A 26,413-nucleotide genomic window follows, 5' to 3' on the forward strand; every position below is an offset into this window, starting at 1 on the left:
TTCCATGCCAGCTGGTTTCTCCCAGCAGTGTTAGCTCACACTTTTTCCTCCAGTTTTGAATTAATGAGGAGCTGAAGACAAATCCACAGCTGCCTTGGATTGCTTAGTGGGAAAGCCCATCTCAGTCTTCACAAGTAACATGCTCAGCACAAACAGCACCTCCTATGTTTCTAGATGATTTTTCCCTCAAAATTTACAGGACAACCAATTTTTGAGATCTATTCATAGCAACAGAAAAAGCTGCTCCCAGACCAATTCTGCAACAAATCCCATCTCGCTACTCCCTAACTGGACATTCCCGTGCTTTTCTAGCAAAAAGGAAAAATAAATAAAAACTTTACTTTAGATTTATTTTTTACTTTACTTCAGATTTGTCACTGAATGGAATAAACACTCCTGCAAAGGTCTAACACGTATAAAAACAAACTAGAAATATCCATCAAAGAGATGGATTCTATCCAAAGTGTTATCATATCTGACACTTGGCAGCCACAGGCCTGCAATATATTTGATAAGTTTAACAGCAGACAGTGCATCATTTGCAGAAATCAACACAGAAGAAATGGTTATCACTGGTACTTTTAGCAAGATTTGTTACGTACAAGCATTAATAGGCCACAGTTCTACAATGTTTAGAATTCAATTTTCCTTCTTTGTAAAAATGATGGCAAGGTATTTCACTTCACTTAACACAGACATTTTGACAATTCTAGAGCAGAAATTAAGTTAAAGAAACAGCAGGTCACACCTTCCCTCAGCTGTAGTGCTAATGTACCAGCTAACAGCTCCTAAAAATTGTATGAGTATTGCAAACTCTTCCCAGACAGTCACAGATCCCAACTACTTCTGCTTCTTTACCTCCAAGCCAGCTCTAATACCTTTCAGATCACACAGAACACCAGTTCAAACTCATCACAGCTAATTGCATTAGTCTGATATCTTATCTAGGCCCCCCAAAAGTATTTCTTCCACCAGGCTACCAATCAGTTGAGCACGAGGGTCACTGCGTTGACAGTATCACAGTCTACTTTTCCAAAACTTCAAAACTAGTGTCAGCGAGTTTATGTTTAAAGCATGATTGATTTTTCTCTTTTGGACCAATTCTCTATATTCTATTGCAGCTTCTTTTTTAATAGCTTCATGATTATCTCATCAGTAGAATCTCATTTTCAGTACATGACAAAAATCCCACACACTGCCACTAATGGAAGGCATTAAACATCACTACTACCAGCATTTACCGAAATGCAAACAATAGGTTTCAAACGTGTTTCATTCAACAGGATTTACCTCCAATGTCACCTCTGGTACATAAAGTGTAGTAAGTCTCTGGTACAACTCTAAAAGTAAAGAACTGTTTCTAAGCTGAAGTGCTATTAAATTCTTAATGAGAAATGTTAATTATATTCTTAAGATTAACTATTTTCAATACAACCTGGGACTGTAAAAGAGCCTAATATATTACCATGCATCTACAATGATACCTATTATCAAAATAGATATCTCACCTTTGACATGGATAATGGCTACCTGCAGTTAATTGATGTTATAAAAGTACAGTTCTCTTTACTGTGCATATTTTAATTACTGACTTTAAATAAAGTCATGCAATCCCAGTAATCCTATGTGGGGGTGAATCTATAATGCACTGTGTGGATTTCAGGGATTCACCATCTGAAAGCTCTTATTCTTCCACGGTGAAGGAAAGTTATGACCTTTGACATGTGGCTACGGTGCCAAAGAAACTGCTCATAAATGTGTGTCAGTAGAGAAGCAAAAATCAATAAACTCATTTAATCCACTGAACAATTATGTAGTGGGACACAATATATTTTAAAGAGCCAACTGCTCTATTCTTTCTCTCAAAAGATGAAAATTCTACCTAATGGATTAGGGGATATCCATTTTGTTTGGAGGTTTTGCAATCTAAACCTTATCTTTAGCCCACTAATGAATATTTTAGCCAATTATGTCACAAATTGTCTGTACATTCATTCCTGCTCTGAAAGATCCCTGATACAGCTGGAACCAGGTAGTACTACAGGTAGCACTACAGAGTCATTAGCAGGTGGGCAGAAATGCTATTAACAACCACTACCATTACCAGAGACAGCTGTACACAGGAACCAAACACAGGCAGGTGTTAAAAGCACCTATTTTTAACACAGACTGCTCAAGAGCAGAATGAACAAGATACTGTACATCACTCCAAAGATGGTATTGTTCATCATTCCACAGCAGTTTCCTAGTGAATCACTGCCTTACAACAGATACGAGGGCTGCTCCAAAAGTAATGCCTCCCATTTTATTATGATAGCCTGCAAAATCAGAGGCAGATGTTGCTGGTATGGCAATAGAGGTTGAAACTTCCCACCAATAATCCACTGCATGTTGTTGCTGTGTGACAGATGGCAGCAGAGGGGCAGTCTGACAAAATGGTATCTGACATGGATGTGTGGATAAGGCAAAAGGGTGGAATTGAATGCCTCCATGATGAAAAAATAGCACCCACTGACATCCATCAATGCTTGCTGAATGTTGATGAAGACCAAACAGTGGATGTGAGCACAGTGAGGTGGTGGGTGGTGCATTTTGGCAGTGGTGACAGTGGGGCACCTCCTCTGGTCTGTCGACAAAGGATTTGGTCATCTACTGTATGTTACATGTGAATCAGCAACACACAGTATCGGATGACACACAGTATCGGATGAAGCTGATGACCATTAAAAACAAGTACTAAATGCTGCTTTCTGGAAATGTTATAAAACTCCCAGCAAAGTTACCAAAATTTCCATAGCTTTATCTCTTGCACACTGTATTGATACTTACCCTTCCTAGTGTTTAGTATATCCAAGAATTCAAAACACCAGAAAACATAAGTATTGCTGGAAATAAGGTTCAAACTCTTAAAAGAAAGAGAAAAGAAGAAAAAAAAAAAAGTTCACCAGCTGGAGGGAATAACAGCCACAAAACCTCAACTATTGAGAAACAAACCCCAAACCCTATTGCATCTCCACTTATTAAATAAATGAAACATTAATTTTGATAATATATTGGGAGGTGTGTCAGAATACAGCCTCAGATGTACCAGTTGCGTGAACCACTGTGCATGTAACATATATACAAATATTATATATTTGTATATATACAGTGTATATGTTGCATACAGTTCAGTCATGATAAAATTGAGCTGTCCTCCTAGTAAGACTGGATGAACTAGCAAAAGCAGTATCAACTTTCAATCTCTACTGAAGATCAATGATAAATCTGCTTGCAAACTGTGGGCTAATGGGTTGTTTGCATAAATGAGAACTGAAAGGAAGATTAAGGGGGAAAAAAAAGGAAAAAGAATGATCAAATGCTCATTTACACTTATGGGGAAGGCAAAGGGGAAGGTTTCACCCTTGTAATTTGGGATACACCGTGTTCAAAGTTCCTCTCTCCTCAGGCAATATGAAAGAGTCATGCTGGAACTCCCATAGAACATTTCCAGCTAACATCAATTTGCCGGATGTCACAGACAAGTTTAATGAACAAAATGATAGATGTCTGACAACAGCTTCATAAAGCCAACGAATTCTCATTACAAAGAGCACACACAATGCACAGCTCAGCCCGAGGCACATTTTACAGTTATCAGAGGTTTACTAGAATGTTGGTGTAGATAGTGAAATGGCAATCTAACAGTTTTCCCCAGTTAATCTCCTGATAAATTACGCAAATCATTATTAACATGTGCTGAACACTGTACTAGCAAGAAAGAATAAAAGATTATTTAGCACTCTCCTGCATGTTCTAGGAGCTTAAGTTCAATTTTAAGTCTTTGAAAACATTACAGCTTATTTGATAACTTTCAGTTGTAACAAAACGTAGAATAAAGAACAGTATCGTGTAACACTGAGTCCTTTTTATTGTACACTGTAAAGGCTATCAAAACAGCTCTTTCTTAATCACAATTATTATCTGATTATAAAATGACAGCCAGACCACTTGAGACAAGATATTATACTTCTGTCCAATCATTTTTACCTCATCTAAATTTGGGGTCAAAACTGATCTCAAAGTATCTTATGACACTTCCCTCCTCTGCCACAGCTGTGAAAATAAGCTGTGCTGGAAAACAGTACCTCCTTCCAGGCACCAGACGGGAATAAGGAGGGGGGGATACCAGAAGCAGTTTTACAAGTCCAAAACAATATCACAACATCTACGTGACATTCAGTTTATAAGCAAAGACAAAAAAAGAAGGAAAAGAAAAAGACTACGTGCCTGACAGGAGAACTAGAAAAGGGTGGGAACACTGGGAAGGACACAAATGTAGGGAAGATTTTGAATATTAGAACAGATGAATAAACAAATGAAGAGCTTTTCCATTTGATACTTTCTACTCTCCGAGTTATCTTCAGGTGCACAGGAAGTGAGTGTCTCACCATGCAACTCAAAGAACTCGCTGATAGATTTGTGATTACTTTGGTGTGAAAAAGAGTGGCTGACCATCACTATCCCATATGAGAAATTAATGCTGCAAAGGATGAGGGGATATAGAAGAGCAAATTATTTTTCCAATCTTATTCCCTTGTTTTCTCTTTAACCTAGCAAGACTAAATGAATATAAAAACTCAAAAATTCAGCCGGATGATTCAGAGACATATTTGGAGCAATGCAAGCCTTCAGAAGTAAGCAATGTGCACCTATCAGTATGTCTATAGATCTGCTATTACATGTGTGGAAAAATTACAATGATCAATTAAGAATCCGGCATTTTTCCTTTTATAATTCTATCAATTTGCCAAGGATACGAAAAAGACACGTGGGTTCTGCACAAGGTAAGTTCTAACGTAATGAAACAAGAACACAGAATGCAGTTAATCAAAATGAATGAGAATCTTATACAAAGACACTACAAAAAAATAAATAGAGAAACAAATCAGACATTACAGAGCTGCCACTGTTCACTGAATCTCTTTGAGTTTCTTACATTCAGGCATCAATATATAAAAGACGCACACCTTTACAAACTGTAAAGATTTAGTTTAACTGCCCCCTAGCTACCCATTAAAGAACACCACATCACACTTTCAGTGCTTGTAGTTAACTTGTTTACCCCTTTTCAACATGGTGATTTCAAAACCACATTCTGATACTAGTGAACTAGGCGAGTTTTACTGCTTTACACTCAGTATACCACTCAGCACAGCCTGTAACTAGAGATAAACTCTCTTCTCCAAATTGCATCAATCCCATTTAAAGCCATGATTCAGAAAGGCATGCCAATCTAGGGCAGAACTGTAAACATACACAGGCTGGAATCTGCCACTCACTCAAACATCTACTTAAGCAAAGGATTGGCAAAGACAACCCCTGTCTGAATTCAGATTTTATGAACCACAACATTTTTAAACCTATATCTATATATGAGAAGACATATCCAAGACTCTCTTCTGTAGTTATATAAGCACTTTTTGCAACATTCCTAATTCAGAAACAACAAACATTTTATTCTCACTGCTCAGGAGAATTTCAATAGGGCTCTAAAAGCAGTTGTCACTTTCAAACTCAGTTCTTGTCAGACTGGAGACATAATTCACTCAGTAGTATTCTAGCACTGAAAAAAATGATAAAATACAAGTCAGAGTGTAACCGTAAAGTCCTGTGAGGAAAAGCTGTGATGATCTTTATCATCTGCAGGAGTGACTGCTTGTTCATTTTCTTTTTTAATAGTGACTTAACTGAGCAGATGACTTACCTGTAGTTTATTCTGCAGCAAAGTCTCTTAAAAATAACCACACCTTACTGTCTCCTGAGCTATCCAAATGCAGGACTTCCACACATGCAGATTATTAACCATTTTTGCACATTTCTTTGCAAAAGAGTACTCTTACCTCCACCACTCGCACCCTGGATTTTTCCAAGTTTTTTGTTGTTGTTGTTTTTATTTTCTTGGGTTTTTTATGTGTGTTTTGTTTCTATTTTGTTCTTTTCCTTTTTTTTTTTTTTTTAATTTATTTCTAATTTTACTTTCTGTGTTTCTGTTATAAAAGGTCAAATTACAGGACTCAGTTTTTACCATGTACACACTAATTAGTTTAAACCAATGTCCATATTCAGAGACAGGAAGAAATATACCATGTGAAAACACTGAAGTTGGGTTTGTTTTCTATTTCTCAAGAACATCTGACAAATTTTCATCAAAATTAACTCCCTACAATGACAGAGTGTGCCCTCTTGCTCTTCTCCTGTATTAACAATCTTAGTCAAGGACAGGTTTCCAGAAGGAGTGGGGCTACGACAGAGTGCATCCCATGTTCTGCACCACATCCTTATTTCTAATTTAGTGAGAGATGGATCTTAAGTCTGGACTATTCAGCAGATAAGGAATTAGTTGGATGTTCACAACCAGAGACTTGCTGCCAGTGTCTCTATGTCCAGGTGGGGGCCAGTTACAAGAGGTGTCCCCCCAGAGTCCATTTTGAGATTGGTGCTCTTCAGCATCTTTATCAATGACACAGACTGTGAGATCAAGCACACCCTCAACAAGTTTGCTGATGACACCAAGCTGGGTGGTGCAGTTGACACAACAGAAGGGACAGACGCCACCCAGAAGGATCTGGACACTCTTGAAAAGTGGGCACAAGAGAACATGAGGAATTGCACTTGGTCAAGGCAATGCCAGATATGAGTACAGACTGAGAGAATAACTCATTGAGAGCAGCCCTGCTCAGAAGGACCTGGGGGTCCTGATGGATGAAAATCTGGATATGATCCAGCAGAGTGCATTTGCAGCCTGGAAGGTCAACTGCATCCTGGGCTGCATTAGAAGAAAACTGTCCAGCAGTGACAGGGAGGTGATTGTCCCCACAATTCTGCCCTTGTGAGACCCCATCCATAATAAAGCATCCAAGCCTGGGGCACTCAGCACAGGCAGGATGCAGAGTTGCTGGAATGGGTCACGAGGAGAGCCATGAAGATGATCAGAGGACTGGAGTACCTGTCCTGTGAAGAAAGGTTGAGGGAATAGGCCTTGTTTAGCTTGGAGAAGAGAAGGCTCTGGGGAGACCTCATTGTGTCCTTGCTTGAAGTGAGCTTACAAGCAAGAGGGGAAATGACTTTTTACATGGTCTGATAAGGACAGAACAAGGAGGGAATGGCTTTAAACTAAAAGAGGGGATATTTAGGTTAGATGTTGGGAAGAAATTCTTTATTCAGAGTGTGGTGAGGCACTGGAACAGGATGTTCAGAGAAGATACGGGTGCCCCATCCCTGGGGGCATTCAGGGCCAGGTTGGATGGGATCCTGGGCAGACTAGTGAATAGGCTGGCAACCTTGTTCATGGCAGGTGGGTTGGAACTAGATTATCTCTAAGATCCCCTTCCATCCTAAGCCATTCCGCGTTTCTGTAAGCCCCATCAGCATCCATGCCCACAACTCCTGCAAACTCCACTTACTAAGGTTTCTGCCTATTTTTTACTTCTATAATAAGCACTTTTGTTGGTTCTCAGTTTTGCTGCCAACTTCGCAATCAGTATGTCACTCATTCAGTTTATTTCATATTCCAGAAATCTTTCCTCAAAACACCGTATACGAACAGAAACAAATCTATTAGAACATTTTCAAACAATGTATAGAAATATATGTGTATTCCTACTAATTAGTCAGAAGAGGAAATAAGTTTATACAACTGTAAACCCAAGAACTAAGGCTCCCAAAGACTGAATTGTTCCACTCTTTGCCAAGATTCTCCCTCCCCAGTACCTGTGACTCATCCCTTGTAATACTCCGAGAGATGGTAAAATATCCCTGTACATTGTTACTTTTGCCTCAAATCAATGATTAAATACTAGTAACAGTTTTGGATATGAAGCTGTTTATCAGAACTCTTATAACTTTCATAACATATTCATTCTCACTGTTTCATTTCTCATGTTTTATTCTAGTCTTTTGATATGGTTGCTACAAAGAAATGCCCAAGCCAGAAGTGAACATAACTTCTTCAGCAACTTAATACTGAGAAATGTACTGAGTTTCCTTATCAGCCAAATTCTAACAGGAGTTTTAAAAGCTGTTTAGTGTAACAGTGGCAGAGACAAATAAATGGCACCTTGTCATTTGGGGCTGATGGTAAAGAGAACAATCTAAGTGAGCTTCCCAAGCACAAATCAGACCTATGTGCACCTGTGATCAGGTGGTAATGTTATCTAAATGGCCCTTTCCCTGGACTGCAGATGCACTGATGTATCAGGAAGCTCCTCACAGAAGCCCAACAGAGACAACAATTGAGAAATGAATGTTCTGGAAAAGGGCCTTGAGACGTGATTATTATATTATCTAGGATTCACTTTTGTTGTTTTGTTTGTTTTGTCTTTGCAACAGAGCGAAGATTTCAGTTCCCCAAGAAGACCAAATTCTATTTCATTGAAAAAACTAACCAGAATTACTGTTAATAGTTAAGAAACACCAAGTAAAAAAATACACATATATACACACTTATCTGCCTGGTATTACTTATTTACATTTTCCTGTAATACATAAGGAAAGCGATCTCCCTCCAAATCTTTTAACAGAGAAAACAATATAGAAGAGAAGGTTGTAACTTCATTACAGAAACCACAGCCAAAACAGTGGTTTCATAACCATCTCCTTTCTATGTCTGCTGTATCTCCTGTATCTCCATCTGCAAAAAAGTAACAATTTTATCCACACACAAAGTTTTACTACAGATGTATGAAGACTGCCCAATGGATTTCTAGCTGCCCAGCACAGACAATTTACTTTGATTTTTTTCTCCTCTAATTCAATTGCTGTGGGACAATCAACTTAGAAATGTAGGCTGCTTAAAATGCTGCTGCTTAAAAGCTAAGTAGAGGTTGACCCTGGTAACTAATGTTGACCATACAACCCACACTTGCTCAACAAAATGTGGAGATTTGGCATTGTTGATTACTTTTTCACTTAGGTGGTGATTACCAGTTATAAAGCCTGGAAGTAATCAATCCCAATTCAACAGCTGGGCCTATTGATGGAATAGAAAAAAAAAAAAAAACGACAATGCAAAACTAAACAAAAGATAATGTTCACAATTTTGGATGTAAGATGTAGAAATACAAGAAATTATGGAGAAGACACCCAAAAACAAAACACAAATTTGTCCAACAATGAAAATGTCTGTATTTCTGTAGAAAAGTGCTTAGTAACTTGTAAATTCTTCCTCCAAGATTCTCTTTTGCCATTGTCTTAAGTTGTTCTGCACACCATCAATAGCCACAGCTGTTAAATTGTGAAGACGTGACAACAAGTCTCTAGGCAAACAACTGCTCAGAGTGAGATCCTTTTCTTGAGGATAATCAGAGCTGGCTGACAAAAGGGGGCCTTACTGAATGCCCTTTCAACAATTTCTACACCAAGAAATGCAGGGGGGGGGGGAGGGGAAGAAAGGGGTGTTAAGAAAGAGCACCACACTGCAAGAACAGAACAGCATCTTTTACTGCAGTAGAAAAGAAGCAGAAATCTCAGTACTTCACGACATGCATCACATTTAGAACTTGTACCAGGTGAGAAACACACCTCTCTCTAGTCATAGCTCAGAGCAAATTCTGGCATGTTTCCCTTTAACATTTTAACATACAGAAGGAGGTTTTACTAGCTATAGAGCCCACCACCAGTAAGACCAAACACTCCTTTAAAAATCAAGCTGGTAAAAACTTTAGAAATTATAAAGTGAAACTGATAAAAGCCAGTTTAAAACAAACAACCAACCATCCAAACATAAAAGCTTTGGTTGTATTAGCTCAGAAGAAAAGCAGTGACATAAAATGGGTCAATTTGGCATTATGTTTAACAAATATGAAGCCAAAGTGTTGAGAAATCCCTTGCAAAGCCCACTTCTCTAGTGACATGGCAGTGAAAACAAACATTTGTGTTAAGTAGAAATTCATATTTCTTTTGTCCAGCAATGATATAGAAGCCCATGCTTTAGTACAAGGAAGAGCTTTAAGAAGCACAGATCAGTTACTGATGGAAGGATGGGTAAAGAAAGGAGAAAGGCAAGCAGTGCTTATGTCTTAAAGGAAGCTGACAATTTATTCTGTAAATTTGTTTTAGAAGCTCAGCTCAGAAGTTGTTTGAGAGAGTTCTGCAAGAAAATTCTGAAAGGAAAAGTGTTATGAAGGAAAACATTTGTCCTTATTTTTTTTTAATTTCTTCAATTTATCTCAATTAAAGGACAAAAATGTTACTACTATTCTTCACTGCCAACAACCAGCATTCTAACTGAGACACTAAACATCTCCTGCCTTAAATACTGGAATTAAACACACCAAAGAACAGCCACATTCACCCTCAGCTTAGGAAGCAAGGTTCTCTTCCCAGGATGCTCAAATCAACTAATCAAAACAACAGCAATAAGGCAGCACTTGTAAAAACCAAAAACAAGAGCTTCCTCAAACTGCCTGTAACCATATTAGTCCTACAGCATTAAGCCTTGTTATCTCTTTCAATTCAAGACCACTCCCTACATCAGCCATTTGCCACTTCATTCCACCCCAGTGAAAAAACACTCCTGCCCTTCTGCCCCCCACCCTCACTGCAGAACCTTCTTTCTCTTTCCATTACTATTTAACATCATTAAGCACACATTTGAGCCACATAAAAATTTGGAGGATCCATCAAATGACACAAAATAAAGTTTATATTGTGTTAGACTACAGCTGTTAACCCCCTTGTTTAAGGTGAGACACTAAATAAACTTTAAAAAATTAACAGCAGAAAGGCTGTTAACGTTTCTGCCTGTATGCACACTCTACAAAGGCCACAGTTTGATGAACACTTATTTCTGCAACTATCTAATTTTCAATGGCCTTTCTCTGTCTCCATCAAGCCTCTCCACCTCCACATCATTCCTCTCAGTTGCACCAGTACATCCAGTGCAAGTGGCTCCATGACAAACCACATCAGGGAGCTCATCTGGGTTAAAAAACATCTTTTATTTTAATTTTATTATTTTAACCCTCACCAGTTCCCTGTCCTGTTTGCCACACATGTAGCTGTGCCCACACAAGGAAGGGCACGATGCAGAAGTGGGAACAAGCATCTGGAACAAGAGTGGTTTACTGCTTAGAAAGCATGATTGCCACAGCAGAGGATAAGGCTCAGTGGGAGGCACTCTTACGTAATCGGATATTTAAAAGCAGAGCAAGAGATGTAGGATATCAAAACATAAACACTGACAATTATTGACATTGCAATGGGACCAGAAGTCACATCACTGCCCCAGCAGGTAAACAAAAGCACAAACTCTCCACTAAGAAGTCTGCTATGTGCACCAGGCCGAATATTTCACAAACTGTAAAATAATCTAGGAATACTCCTTGCAGCTGTATGTATCCCATCCATCCAAGCCTCCAATTCCCACTTGTGAAAAGGAAATAAACAACAAGCATCCTGTCCAGCCTCTACTCAAAGCCTGCATTACTAACTTCAAAACACCATTCCTCCTCCTCCATTTTTTCTTAGTGTCACCTTATTGGATGTCTGTATTTTACACAGTCTTTGCCAACTGAGGTTAAACTTTCATTCATACTTTAAAATGCAGAAATACACAAATCCCACTTTATTTTTAGCTGATTCAAAGTTGTACTAAAAGTAATTGGGCTTCCTCCACATTCTACACTCCTTTTAAATTCTAACCAGAGAGAGCTCTCCCAGTTGCCCTGGCTGCAATAAGATGAATTTTGAGCAAGTCATTTACTCTTCACTGTTAGCATTTCACCCCCACATGGAGCCTCACAAAGAGCTACGCAGGAACCTCCCTCTCTCCCCCCTGTGTCAATCAGCCGGCTTTGGAAGAACTACAAGCACGGACTGAAACGAATATTTATTTTTACCTAAGCGATACCTCAGCTCCACAGCTCCCTTCAAAAGAGTAGGGGGATCTTACAGAAAAAAAGAGAAAAAAAAAAGCCCTAAATTAGTCAAATTCTTTTGTGCATGGATGAACAACAGGAAAGCAAAGCCTTGGGGCCTCTGGGGAGGAACCCTGTCCCTGCAGACCTACTCTGATGTGCTCAGGAGATAAGGCTCCATAGTGACACTTAAGGAAAGGCCTGCTCACATTTGAATTTCTGCATTCCTCAAGAACAATTCATGGCAATCACTAACTTTGCAGAGGAGCTACATGAAAGCACTGGCCAATGAATGAGGGTCATCTGCTCTTTATCACAAGGGTAAACCTCATCCTGGCCAGTTTCTAACCTTTTAACCCTGTGAATTCTTAATTTGCACATGAATAATGGAATTCTTGCCAAGAGTGCAACCTTCAGCTTCCAGTTCCTAACTTTAGAAACCAAGACCTGATCTCCTTGTGTGTTCAAATCTTAAACTCTCGGACAGATTAAAGTTATTGGTTTCCAAATGCAACACTAAACATTACAATTCTGAAGCAAAAGATAAGCTTACTGGCAAAAGCTCTGACCAGGCAGAGTAAAAGAACATCCTCGCACCCTGCTGCTACCAGAAACTAAAGACAGCATTTGCTTTTTTCCTCCGAAGAAAGAATGCCCATTTAATGCCTATTCTCCACCTGTTTAATATGTACGGTTCCTTCCATGCCCTGACCACGAGGTAATTTGCTTTCGCGGCAACTGAGAACTGCCTCTGAACACAGTTACAAGCCTAAAAATCCCCCAAGACTTCAAATTTCATTCACTAAAGACCTCTGCAAAGTACAGCCAAGACACGACAGCCAGCAGAGACACTGTAAAAATGAGATATAAAACTAATTTTGCACGTGCTTTCTGGACTTCAATGATACCAATGGTAATTATACCAATTGCTGCCTTACTTGTAGTTGACAGTAAAGATATGACATTCTGAAATGGAGCAGACTGGAATATAACCAAAATGAACAAATTTCTGCACAGGATAATTTCACGTTTGGCCACTAGTTAACCACTCCATCTTCAAGTCAATAACACCTACTGGGATCCTTATGGATCCACCATTTCTTCACCAGCCATAAGCACTCAAAGAAAAAAAAGGAAACCTTTTGACAGCCTCAAAGGAAAGAAAAAAGACGACGCCACAAGAGTATTACTGTGATACACTAATCCATACAGTGCTCCACACTGCTCCAGAAGTTCTCTGTAATCAAGAACACAGTGCTCAACCTATAACATCTCGGATTTAAAATGATGCTAATTTTTCCTCAGTCTCACATACAGAATCCATCATCTACTGCTTTGCTCTGTGCTTATAAAACATGAGATTGCTGGCCTCGTAAGAACAGATTTCTTCAGCCTCTTTATTAATGGTGCTGAGTCTCTGAAACCTAATGACGTGAATGTAAACATCAACAACATCAATACTTTATTGTTCACCATTTAATCAAAAGTATCTAAGAACCACAGTCTGTTAATCCTGTATGTGAATGAGGTACCGTGATACAAAGTAATAAATAGCCAGGTTTTTTAAATTTACAGCTCGCAGCCTCGCGCAGCATGAGAAGACTCATAACTCACTTGGACCCACCTGCTTCCAGGCTGGTTTTCAACTGCCCAAAGCTCTGGCTCACTGAAGAAGGTATTTCACACCTTCCTGTGATACCTTACTGTTAGTTTTTGCAGTCCGTTTGGAAGTACAGAAGGAAAAAATAGGAACGTTAAGAAAAGCCTGAATGTTAACATGAGTATCATGTACCAACTGTATTAACTAGTTTCAGATTGAATTTGATAAACCTGTAATTTACAAGTAACATCTAGTTTCCACAAAGGTATCAGTGCCACAGTTTAGGGCAACTTGCCACTAAGAACAGGGTTGAAGAGGTCAAAGGAAGCCTTTTCCTATTAGATTAAGTTCATCAGTTAAGTCCTATTAGTGAGGGAACATGAGAAGACTACATAAACTGTGTACTCTGTTACACTTTCTTTGAAATGACTCCAGCCTACTGGCAAAGCTCTGCACTGTCATGGCATTCAGTTTGCAGCACACATCCCTTGTTCGATACATTAAAAGATGGTAGGAAAACAGAGGCCAACACACGCTCAGGGTCAGACTGTTAGGGCTGTAAAAGCACTTACATGCAACTATCCCTCTCACCATTCATCCAGTGTAAGGGCCTGGAGTGCCCTACAGTCATGACTCTTGCTTCCCTAATAGCACTGTGTGACAGGCCCCTATCGTTGGTCCCAGAGAACCCTGCAGTATCTCCAAATGGGACAGTACTTGTGTCTGCTTGGCTGCACATACACACAGCATAGAATCACAGAATCATTAAAGTTGGAAAAGACCTCCAGGGTCATCTAGTCCAGCAGTCCACCTACTGATAACATTTGCTAATCCATATCCCTAAGTACCACATCTCCATGGCTCCTGAACACCTCCAGGGACAGTGACTCCACCACCTCCCTGGGCAGCCTGTGCCATTGACTGACCACACTTTTGGAGGAGTTTTTCCTAACATCCAGCCTGAACCTCCTCCAGCGCAATGTGAGGCCATTCCCTCTCATCCTATCTATGGGAACAGCAAGGACTTGGTAATTCATTCTTCATGGAGGCCTTGAAAATCATTCCACTCCCTCCCATCTCCAAGACAGGCTACTGTTATCATTCTGCTCTGGCCCCAAGATATCCCCAAGACTGCTCAGCACAACATCAAGCTATTAGACAAGGAAAAGAAAAAAGATCAGATGTACAGATAACCCTAGAAAAGCTTCACAAATGGTATTTGAGACCCATAACTTTCAATAGCAGGGTGCCTGCATGCCAGCAAAGCTGTATGTTGCAGCCTGCACACATACAAGGCACCAAACCCACAAGGTCCCATGCGTGGCTGTGCCTCCCTGCCCACACCAAGGAATGAACAGGGCCATGGCAAGTTTTGCTCATAATATTTACACATTTAAAAAGAAACAAACCCCCTGCAGGATTAGTCTTTCCAAGCACACAAACATCAAAGCAGTCAGTTGCTTTGCGTTGTTGAGGAGCTTTAGCCACAAACTCGGGAGCAGGTTAACAAACAAGAGCTGGCACTTACTTGCTAGTGTAAGGTGACTTTTTTTACTGAGAATGGCTCCATACTTGTTCAGAGCCAAGCACTGGTAAAATCCTTCATCAGACTGCTCTCCTTTCCTTCCTTCCACCTCACTGATGTACAAAGAGCCATTGGATAAGGTGTAGATCCTTTCACTTTCTGACACTTTGCCTCCGTTTTTCAGCCACGTAATAGTTATAGGAGCTTCCCCACGGGCCTGGCAGTCTAACACCACCGCGTCCTTCCTGGAGGCTGTCACATCTTGAGGCTCTCTCACAAAAAACAGCTCGCTAAAGCACCACACTCCTGAGGGAGAGAGAAAGACATCGGCTGTAAGGACGGGAGCGCTGGTACCAAGCACAGTGTGAGCAGCACACACAGCACGAGGCGCAACTTACTATTAACGACTGCAAAGAGTTTGGGCCCCACAGCCGCACCACAGAACCTCGGGGAAATAGGAGCTATGAGCTGTGGGTCGCGTAAAGCATTTGGGCTCTGCAATGCCCCGACACCTCAGTGCACCCACAGCCGCGCTCACAAGCGGGATCCACCACGCGGGATCCAGCACAGCCCCCCGAGCTGTGGTGCTGCCGCACAGGTGTCAGCTCCGTTTTGTCGGTACAGCTCCGGGCAGCGAGCTCGCTAATTTTACGAGCCTGTCAAATGAGCTGGAGCGGGGCGAGTCGTAAAAGGTTAATTTTACAAGAACTCCTTGGCGGAACAGTCTCGTTCTGACCGCCGGGCCCCCCCGAGGGCCCCCCGCCCGCGGCCCTTCACGCACCCCCGGGGGCCGCGAGCGCGTGGCCGCCGAACAGCCGCCCAACAGCCGACTAAAGCCGCCTAAGAGCCGGCCCCGCGGCCCACGGGCGCCTCCTGCCGTCGGGGCTCCGCTGGGCGCTGCACCGCCCGCCCCGTCGTGGCGCGGCACGAACAAAGCGGGGCCGCTCGCGCTCTCCCTCCCTCTCGCTCCGTTTCCCTCCCGCTCGCGGTGCCGGGTGATGTCGGATAAATAAAACCACGTGCGGCCGCGCGGAGCGGAGCGGACAATGGGGCGGCGGCGGCAGCGTGAGGACTCACCTGGCATCGGGAGGAGCAGCGCCCCGAGCAGCGCCCGGAGCAGCGCCATGCAGCGGGACGCGGCTGGCATGCCCCGCCGGCCGCCGCGAGAGAGCGGTCAGCGGCCGAGGGGAGGAGACAGGGGGCGGACGGAGCGGCCCCGGCGCGCCCGTCCCGGCCCTACTCTCCGCATCCCGTCTCCATTGGCCTTCGGGGAGGAGAGGGGCGAGGGGCAGGGCCGGGCGGCCGGGGGGAGGGCCGGGCTGGACGGGGCGGGCTGCGGCGGACAATGCCCCCGGGGCGGGGAAGGCTCTGCCGGGCGGGGGGCAGGAGCCGGCCCGCGAGCGAGGGGGCGGTGGAAGGAGTCGGGGGTGTGGGGGGAAGCTGGCGCCATCTGGGCCGGTTCCAGCGACCCCCGCCCCGCTGGCGGCGCTCTGCTCGGGCCGCGCCGTGCGGCGATCCCCGCCGGACCACCCCACCCCACCCCACCCCACCCGGAGCCCACCGAAGCCGGACCGGCAGCGGGGGCCGGCAACATTTGCGAGCTGTCTGGACACGGGTGCGGCTCCGTGCTCGGCGGGCAGGGGCTCCTGCGGTGCCCGGTGCAGGTGCAGTGCCGGCCGGTTCGGCAGTGCGGGCACCCGGGCTGATCGCAGCCACCCGACGGCTGTCACCAAACCAAACGCTGCTGGTAGCGTTTAAGCTCTCAGCTTCACCCGTGATCTTACCCCGCTCTGGCAGCTGACTTGGAAATGGGGACTCTAAGCTCTTTTTTGTCTGTTCAGAGTTATCGTTTCTAAAGTTACCCCGTAGGGAAGGCATCTTCTTACTCAGCAGATTTGCCCCCTGTTTGCATTCATTGTGAGAGCTGCTGACGGCAGGGCCGGGCAGTTTGTACTGCTGTTTGTACTGCTTTGTGTTCCTGCCAGCGCTGCAAAGCTCCCAGGAGCCGGCAGCCAAACCCCGTCCTGCTGCTGCATCATCACCGGGGCACGGCCTCGGCTCCTGACTCTGCTAAAAGCCGCCAACGGAACGGCAGGGCTGTACAAACACGGTGCAAGCCATAGCTCACCTCCATCCCCCTTCTCACTCGTCAACAATACATGAGCAGACGGTTTCAGCTTCTCTGATCTTAGCATGAGGTTTTCAGGAAAGGTAATTAGGAAAGCCGGGTTTTGCATGCAAATCACAGCTACCCAAGAGGTGTCCGGTAGTTTTACACTCACTTCGCACAACAGAACAGCACATCCATCACTTTGGTCTCCAAATAGGAGCACAGCATCACACCCTACTCCGTCTGGTCCTTTTGAAACTTCCTCAGTGTTTTACTTTGTATCCAGTCACAAAAACCATGAACTAGAAAAAAAAAAATCATTTACTGGAGCTCAAAAATAACCTAAATTGCTTATGATCTGAATTCAGTGTTGCCTGTGGAGAGCTCATACCTCTGTAGCCTATTCCATTATTTGTATTTTCTCCTACTCAACTTGAATTAAGAACTGCTGGAAAGCAAACACACTGATGGGGAAGTTTGAGGTCTACAGGTCCATAGTTGCCCTCCCAGCATCTTCAGGGCACCCCATGACCTGCTCTGCAGCTGCACCGCTGCTGTGCTCAGCACTGCGCTGGGTTTGGGGAGAACAAATAACACCGGGGTAAAAAAAGGTTTAAGTTGTAGTCACAGCAACAAAACCAGTCATAGTGTATTTATCTGTGATTTCCCCTTCTGACAGTGTCTCAAATTAGCTATCTTTGATCTATGTGGGATTCACCTCATGATCTGAGATGTTGATGAGCACTACGCACAGCATGATGCCACAGGAATGCACCTCAGAGCACAGCTGGAGTGAGGAACTGTGCAAAACAACAGGGGTGTCAAACGGAACACTCCCCAGTAAGGCTAATAAAACATGAAAATGGCATTTAATACCTGTGCAATTCTTCTCACTCAATTTGAATAAATGATATTAAGAACATTCCATAGCCGAAGCATTTAAGGTTGCGTAAAAGTAAACAGATAGATGCAATCGATGCTTTTGAGACAGTCTGATGCAGGCCCAGGAGCACCACACGTTCATGCTGTGATACAAAAGCGCACTCATTTTCAGTGCGTAACTACCAAATATTTATCAGCAGGCTTCATTTTCCGTATGGATTTCCCATTACGGCAGATGTAATCTGAGACGCGGTTCTGATCTGTTCCGAGGTGATGTATTGCTTCCAGCCATCACCCCTGCACGTCCTTCCTGAGCAGCAGAGCAGTGCCCCCAGGCAGGGGGTCAGGGCCCCATGGAAGACTTCTAGGCCAGGCCTGGGGGCACCGCTCGCACCAGGGCTGAGTGGGACCCCCCAGCAGACACTGACCTGAAGGGAACACACAGAAACGGAGTGTCACGGGTGTTCAGCATCCTAGTTTGAGGCAAAAGAATCACTGTGGTTCAGTAGTCCCAGCTCAGAGCATGGTCCCACTCTGTTGGGGAGGGACACCTTGCTCCAGCCACCACATCAGGGCAGGCTGTGGTCGTACTGGGCAATGGGACAAATACGCTTTCTGGAAGGGAGCAGAGGGAGAACCCCATCCCCACTTGTGGGTGGTTCACATTCTCTGCGCTGTCTGTGCTCTCTGCCACGTCCTGCTGCTGCGCTGACACTGCTTTGCTGTCTCCCTGGACTGTGCTGTGCCAGCAGGAGGTTCTGGCTCATGAGATCAAATGCAGCACTTGTTTTAAGTGGATCAGCAAAGAGTACTGCGTCCCTTCAGGGCGCTCATTGTGCCAGTGTCTGGGCAGCTACAAGCAACACCAATATTTCCATTTTCATATTTCTCTTGAGCAAACCAGATAAATTCAATACTAGAATAAAGCAATGCTGTAACCAGATCAGCACAAACTCTCCCTCCCCCCCCTTCATTTGTCAGATGTTTTTTATCTTAACACATTTTCCAGTAATTAATTGCCTTAGAGATGGTGCAGACTTGAGATAACATATCTAAATTCATATTTTGCCACTGGCTGATAAACCCACTGAGCCACAGTTTAAAGGCACTGGCAGCCATAACTTTGTCAAATCCACCACATTAGTAAGTATGGAGCCAATAAACATAATTATCTCCTTGGCTAACAGCCTCGCAGAACTGTTATCTTGAGAAAGGCACGATGACAGTCCAGAGGGTTCAAGATAATGCCAGCCAACACAAACAAACCTATGCCTACTTTGCTCCAGGGCAGCAGTTTTTCTCCTCTCATCAGTGCAGATTTTTTCACTTGTCTCAATCTTTATTTTTGGCATATGTGAGAAATTATGAGAAACCTTCCCAGCTCTGTGGTTCTTTCCAGGTCCATACATGCTCTCCCCCTGAGTCTGTGAGATGCACACAGCTTTCAAAGCAATAATACCTTGTAGTAAATTCAGCAGTGACCTCCTCAATGCCTTCAGACCTGGGCCAGCAGTAAGAGTTCCCTTTAAAGTGCTCTCAGCAGCTGGAATAACAGCGTGAAGCTTGTGCATTACCCAACTTACCTTATACTGCACTTCACCCTCAGCCTCAGCCCTGATGAGCACAGTTCATACATTTCCTGAGAAGAAAGATTTTAAAAATCAGACTGACACGAACTGATCCAGCTCAAGTCTTTGTTCCAGTGCTCTGTGTGTGCAGCTTCTGAATGGGGTGAAGATGCAAAGTCCAGAATTTTTGTCATGTTAAGAGCCAGCAAGGAGAGACAGGGACCTTCTGACAGTCAGTGAAGTCCCATGACCATGATGCTTACAGGCTTTGTCTGAAGTGCTGCCAGCATCACTAGAATGAAAGCAAATAGGCAGAACTCTCCATGGCATGTAGGAGCCTCAGGGAAAGAAACTGAAAATTCACCTGGAAATGGGTTTTCCCTTGGTGAACTCCATATTTTCAAGATCTCTGTGGCCACAAGAAGGCACGTATCCAGGCTATGGGTGGAGAATGTTGTTTCCATCCAGGCTGGAACAATTTTTTGTGTGGTTTTAAACCATTAACATTGCTTGCAGTTTGAACCAGATAGAAGTTCACCATTACCGTGGTCAGTTTTGCACTGAGCAGTTCAGCTCAGCTTTCATGTCAGTTCAGAAACCTGAGAAGAAGGAATAGCACAGTGTTGGCTGTATCATACTGGTGCTCTGGGAAAAGCCATCACAGCAGCGCTGACAGTGTTTGGCCTGGACACAACACCCAAGTTGCAGCCCAAATCTCATTCTAAACAAACATGCAAACACCCAAGCTATCAAAACTCCTGGTTCTGTTGATCCCAGCCTGTATATTCAAACCCTTTCCCACTGCTACATCCCGGCTTGCCCCATGGCTGTTGCCAGAGGGACCCAGGAAAGAGGATGATACAACCAACTTGGTACAGCTGCCAATACATGGGGACTGCAGACATCTCACAGAGCAGCCTGAGAGCAGTGGTAATTGCCAGAGTCTTTTTAACTGCAGGAGAATTACAGCAATTTGCACTGTCTCAGCTCCGCCTGCAGCTGGTCAAGCCCTCAAATCCAGCTGATGGCAGCCACATCTGCAGTGCTGCTGGTGCAGCATTGCTCCCTTCTGCTTACAGAAACCCCTTTCTTCTTTACAGTTCTTGCTCTGAATGTTTTTGATCTGGTGTCACTAGAGGCAAGCTTGGCCACTTGCATGTTGCTCATGCCAAACTCCTGATCCAATTACAACTGAATTCACAGATTTACAATATGTTAAGCCATCTCCATTAAGACTCACCATACAAATGTTTGCTTTCGGCACATTTGGTCACTTAGTAGTTTCTTGCTTCATTCCAAGCCCGCGTACAGTTACCATCTCAGCTGCCTTCTCAAAGGACATTCACTCCTTCCTGGAGCAGATGGGCAAACACACCTTGGGCTGAGCCCTTGGGATGCTAATGAACTTTCTCTCCAGGGAGCCTTCCTGTACAGGAAAAGCACACTTCATCGACAAAGGGATTTTAACACAGATCTCATGTGGTTTAAACCAACAAACACCAAAGTGGAAGAAATCCATTTATTTGCTACACTAGCCTTATTTTTTATTTATTTTTTTCTCTTTTCTTCCAGGCACCTTCTCCGATGCTGATTTGCTGGTACAAATCAAGGGTTCTGCCTTAGCCATGTTGCTTCATGGTGCCTTGGAGGTTGCTATGGTCACACTGGACCAAAGATGGGTTCTGCCATGAGTTTAGGGAGAAGAGGACCTCTACCTGATGCTTTTAGCACACCACACAGCCACAGCTGCATAGACAGGGTACACACCTGAGAGCATACCCGATCCCAGGTGCACTCTTCCCCTTACACACAGTGCAGAGCTCTAACTGTGGGATTCAGGTGTACAGCAGCCCTATGCTTCCTCTCCCCCCACTGCTCTTGTGCCAGAGTCAATGCTGCCCTGCCTGCAGCGAACTCCTTCAGACACCCAACCTACCAGAAAACTCTTCCTTTTTTCCCCTAGTAGGACTTGGACTTGTTTCCCCTTGGTTTTACTCCTTCTGATAGCATAAAATGAACACAGAACCAGGAAAGATTGCACCATCCTGCTGGCGGTACAGCAGTAGCACAGGGCAGCAGCTATAGTGCACTAAAATACATGGAATAACTTCAATAATGGTTAATGAATGAACATTGCAGGGAAGAACAGGAACAGCCAGCAGGTGGAGAGCTGCCCCATAAGCTGCATTTGTAATGTGTATATTTTTAATTAGCTCAGAACAGTCCCCTCCCTCAACAGTTTCTCCAACAAAGTCAAAATCCTGCAAATACCGAAGCACTGCATGATGACGTTATTTTCTATAAATCAAAACATTAATGCACAGGGTCAACAACTTAAGTTTCAGACTGAGAACAAATGGGCAGAAAGAGAATATCTCCTAGGTTACCACTTTCTGTGTTTGCATCTACAAAGGAATCTCTCAAACCTTTGAGACAGAGGCAGCTTTTTGTCAGCGTCTGTTTCGCTTAGCATGACAACCCACTGTTCTGCAGCTATTTGTTTAGCAACAAGCATGAAATATGGTCTCTTTTCATCCCTGTATAAGTTACCTTCACTCTGCTGTTACAACAGGAAACACGCAAATCATTTGTCTTTTTTCCCCTCTCTATGTTTCCAATCAGGAAACAATTACTGGAAATAAAATAAACAAAAAACAAAGCAAGTCAGAGGCCAACTATCAATCACTGTATGTACCTCACTACAGGTACCTACTCATTTTTTCTGCAAAAGGCTGCAGCTCTTTTCTTTGTCTTTGCATTCTCAGCTGCCTTTCCTCTTATCTACAATTTATTCCGAGGAACTGCTAGAAAGGATTGGAGGAGGCTTCCTGCTGCTCCTGTCCCACTCCATCTCCCACAGACATAAGGGATTGCTGGTCAAGGAGAGGCCACTTGGCCCACGCAGCCTGTGCCCCTCCGGTTTATCTCCCTGCTGCCAGTGCAGCTCCCTCAGTGCACTGCCGTGTCACGGGAGAGTGATCGCCTCTCAGGAGTGTGAAGATAAACAGATTGGGAGCCTTCAAGGCATGTTCCCAGCACCTCCTCCCCCTCGCCAGCAAGCAGGCTCATCCTGCCAGTGCCCCTGTGCACAAAACGTGGCTCTGGGGATAGAGACCAAGATGTTTGAAGGGCCACACGGAGCTGTGACTTGCAGCAGAATGACTTCATCAAGAATTCAGGCTGGGCCGCAAAAGGCAACACCTGGGTGCAAGGAGGGAGCGAGGGGGCTGGGCTGAGGGGAGCCAAAAGCTGGGCAGCACAGGGGGTTGTAATTTTGATGCTGAAATTACCACCTCCATCAGCTGCAGCCACAAGCATTTTACCTCAGCTGGGCTGCAATCACTTGGGAGCACATGGGGCTTCCCATTGTTTGGGAAGAACTTTCTGCCAGCACTACAGGGCCTAGGGGATGCAGAGCAGCCCACCCTATTGGCTCAGGGCCCTACCTGGCCCTGATGGTGGGTGTTGAAGGGCAGAAGCACAGCCACACAGGAGGATTCTCCCACAAGAGCAGCCACCAGCATCTGCCCCTGGGTTGGTGCAGTGCTGCACTTGTAAGGTGCTGTGCCCACTGGGGGGGCACAAGGGCTGCCGTGGCCAAGTGAGGAATCAGGTGGTGCAATTTGTCCTGATGGGAGTAACACAAGTTTCCCACTAAGTGTATTTTTCACTGCAGTTAAGTCCCTGGTTCAGTTCAGCATATCATCCAGAGAGCTGTGCCTGCCTAGTACAGAGACCAGGAGAACAGCCAGCAGTTAAGGCTGCTAGTAGAACCTGGTTTCAGCTATACTGTTATCCAGTATAACCTGGGATTTTTATTTTTTACTAGAGTCTAAATAACATTCTGCTGTCATTTATGTTCAGATACCTTTGGAAAGTCAAAGTAGCCAAATGTAGGCCCATGGCAGAACTTGCTGCATTGGGCAAATAATACACATACAACATACAGAATCAGACTCACAAAATTGTAGGGGTTGGAAGGGATCTCTGGAGATCTCTCGTCCAAACTTCCAGATAAAGCAGGTTCCCTAAGTAGGTTGTATAAGAAAGCATCCAGATGGGTTCTGAGCATCTCCAGGGAAGGAAACTCCACCATCTCTCTGGGCAGCCTGTTCCAGTGCTCTGTCACCCTCATGGGAAAGAAGTTTTCATTCATGTGCACATGGAACTTCCCGTGTTCCACTTTGTGGCTGTTGCCCCTTGTTCTGTTGCTTGGCACTGTTGAAATAAGCCTGACCTCATCCACTTGACTCCTGCCCACTAGATATTTATAAGCACTGATAAGATCGCTTCTCAGTCTTCTGTTCTCCAGGCTAAACAGTCCCAGGACTCAGCTTCTCCACAAGGGAGATGCTCCAGGCCCCCTCATCATCCTTGTAGCTCCCCCACTGCATTTTTTTTTTTTACAGCAGTTGCCTGTCTAGCCACTATATGCACAACAAAAAGTTGATCCTAAGTAACACGGAAAAAAAGCTGTGTGTAATGAGGAATCTAAGTGAGTGAGTGGAATTGGCCTAACATGCTCAGCAGAGGACCAGGCCACGCAAGTGCCTGACTAAAAAAACCAGCCAGCACTGCAGCAGCATCCCATTCAGCAGAAGCTGCTGCAGCATCTGAAGCATGATTCTGTAGCCTAGCAAGAGATAAGAAGATCCTCAACAGACAGAGCAGTCCAAATCCTCCCCTCGAGGAGGGCACAGAAAATCCTACCCAGCTTCAGGAGAGGCTGGGATGGACTTTTGTGAGGTGCCCAGAGCAAGATGCAGCACCCCAAGGACAGGATGCCCCAAGGCACACGCTGCAGCTCTCCCATCTCATCCCATTCCTTCTACAGCTGCAGCCCCTCATTGACCAATTGAGCTGTTCGGTTGTTAAATTACATAGATCATCATCAGGATTAATTTCTTCCTACAGGGAGAGATCAGCTGAGCCAGCCTGTTTACACCTGAGGAGTTAATGTTTGCTTTCTTAATGCCAGGGAAAAGTTTCACATTTCTTCTCTTTTTATTTCATTTCAATAAGTTGTGGACACTTATATAAGTAGAAACTGGATTTTTGACAGACTTTGAATTCTCAGTGTGTAGAACAGTAAAAGCTTTTGAGAAAGAGAATTTTTAGTTCCATGCTAACAGAGTTCAACTATTACTTTTACTTTAGGTGAAGCAGCACCTCCAATTTCCTAATAACTAATTTTTAATTACACTAACAGAAGAGCAGCTGCAACATTCCTATCAAGCATGTTGAATTATTTTTACTAATCTGAAATAATTAATCAGCAAGGGATATATACGACTGCTTACCACTGTTCACACAAGAGGATGCTCATAATTACTGGTCTGAAATTCGACGTATGAATGAACAGTTTCCTGATGGGCTCTTTTTGGTCCAATTCTGTAAGTTGACAAAGAAAGTAAGGCACTCATTTAAAACTCCGCATTGTAGCAAGCAATAGTTCAGAAAGAACTAATTAGGAATGAAACTATTAAGGATGGACAACTAATTGCTGGGCAGCAATTCATAACATAGGAGGAGTCATAAATCTGTCAAACACTTCCCCTAACTAGATTTATTATATATCATAACCAGAAAATAATGTACTATTGTTACTCAACATAAAGAAATTACATTTACAGAAAGTGCAGTTTTGGGCAGAGGGTCATTTCCAACTTCACATAGCAGCCACCCAGAAACTCAGTCACCTGAGCAAGCAAAGAAAGCCGGTTTTCAAGACAAAGGGATGGTGTGGCATGGAGGGTAACCTCCATTAAAGTGGCATGGTTCGTCATATCTGACAACCCAGTGAAGAAAGTTATCACTAGTTAAGGGCCTGACCCTGCATTCCTTAAGCAGACAAAAATCCCTTTGAAGTCAGTGAAGCGTCCTGCTCAGATAACTATATCAGGATTTGGTAATTAATGAAAACTTTTAATTTCTTAAGTAGATTATAAAAGCCTTTCCCTGAAAAAAAAAATTAAAAAAAAAACCAACTAACAACAAAGCCACCTATTACATGCTATTCATGGCAACTCCTAAGCACATCGGGTTTATCTCCAACAGCTGCTGGAGGCACAGGAGCTGTTTCTTACTAACTAGGAATTACCAAAAGTCAGAACCACACTGTTTTCTAATTTGCACTGATCTGCCATAAGTGTTCTTCTCCAGCCGATGCCAAGCTGAAGGTTTTGACAGCTTTGCATTCAAAAGGTCAGTAACCATTCCTCAGGGCAATTTGATTTAAACCTTTAGCATTTTACATGCTCCCAAGCAGCAGTGTGTAGTAGGACCTCCAAAAGGTCGTACTTCACAGCCCTCAAAAGAAAATCCCAGTCAGAAACATTTCAACTTGTAGAAAATATCAGAAAAGCTATCAGACAATTATGAACACATTTTTAATTAGATTTAACTTCCACTCAAATGGGCTTAGGAAACACAAATTGCAATGCATGTTTTCAGTCTGCAGTATATTTCAGCTGGAAGTCCTACGCTGTCACATCCAGGAAGGCTGCCTTATCTGTCTTTCCTCAAGAGGCGTGCTCACTTAATGTTTGTTCAGGTTTTTCAAGCCATCCCCCTCCCCCTGAAATCCCAAGCCTCTCTCTGGGATGAAAACCTGAAACCCACAATGCAGAATTTGTTTGAAGTCTCATTAAGCAAGAAACCTCAAATTAAGGACAGCTCAGCGAAACAAAACATTTTTCTACAGAGTCACGTGGATGTAAAACAAGTATTACATACAGGTTCTCCCTCATTATCCCCTTTGCGAGCTGTTTGTATTCTGATTAGCGTGCTAATGATACACGTTTCACACAGAAAAAGCAGTTAAGTCTCTAC

The 26,413-nt window shown here is 43.7% G+C and overlaps 1 protein-coding gene and 1 long non-coding RNA gene across 2 annotated transcripts in view; both read right to left on the minus strand.

Annotated features, from left to right (window-relative positions):
- Positions 1-16,305, minus strand: part of PRTG (protogenin) — a 76,624-nt gene extending 60,319 nt beyond the window's left edge. The window contains exons 1-2 of the mRNA XM_015872803.2: positions 16,100-16,305; positions 15,026-15,328 (exon numbers count right to left, since the gene is read on the minus strand). Of these exons, the coding sequence (XP_015728289.2) occupies positions 15,026-15,328; positions 16,100-16,169 (373 nt within the window). The 5' untranslated portion in view covers positions 16,170-16,305. The remainder of the gene's footprint in view (positions 1-15,025; positions 15,329-16,099) is intronic.
- A 3,033-nt stretch (positions 16,306-19,338) lies between these two features.
- On the minus strand, positions 19,339-24,975 carry LOC107318676 (uncharacterized). The gene is made up of 3 exons (XR_001557437.3): positions 24,883-24,975; positions 20,823-21,008; positions 19,339-20,181 (listed from the first exon to the last, which is right to left on the minus strand). It is a non-coding gene; the product is annotated as an uncharacterized LOC107318676 (long non-coding RNA).
- Positions 24,976-26,413: the final 1,438 nt, after the last annotated feature.

The sequence above is a fragment of the Coturnix japonica genome, chromosome 14 (genome assembly GCF_054131305.1).
Source record: "Coturnix japonica strain WE chromosome 14, WE-NBRP24, whole genome shotgun sequence".
Taxonomy (NCBI): domain Eukaryota; kingdom Metazoa; phylum Chordata; class Aves; order Galliformes; family Phasianidae; genus Coturnix; species Coturnix japonica.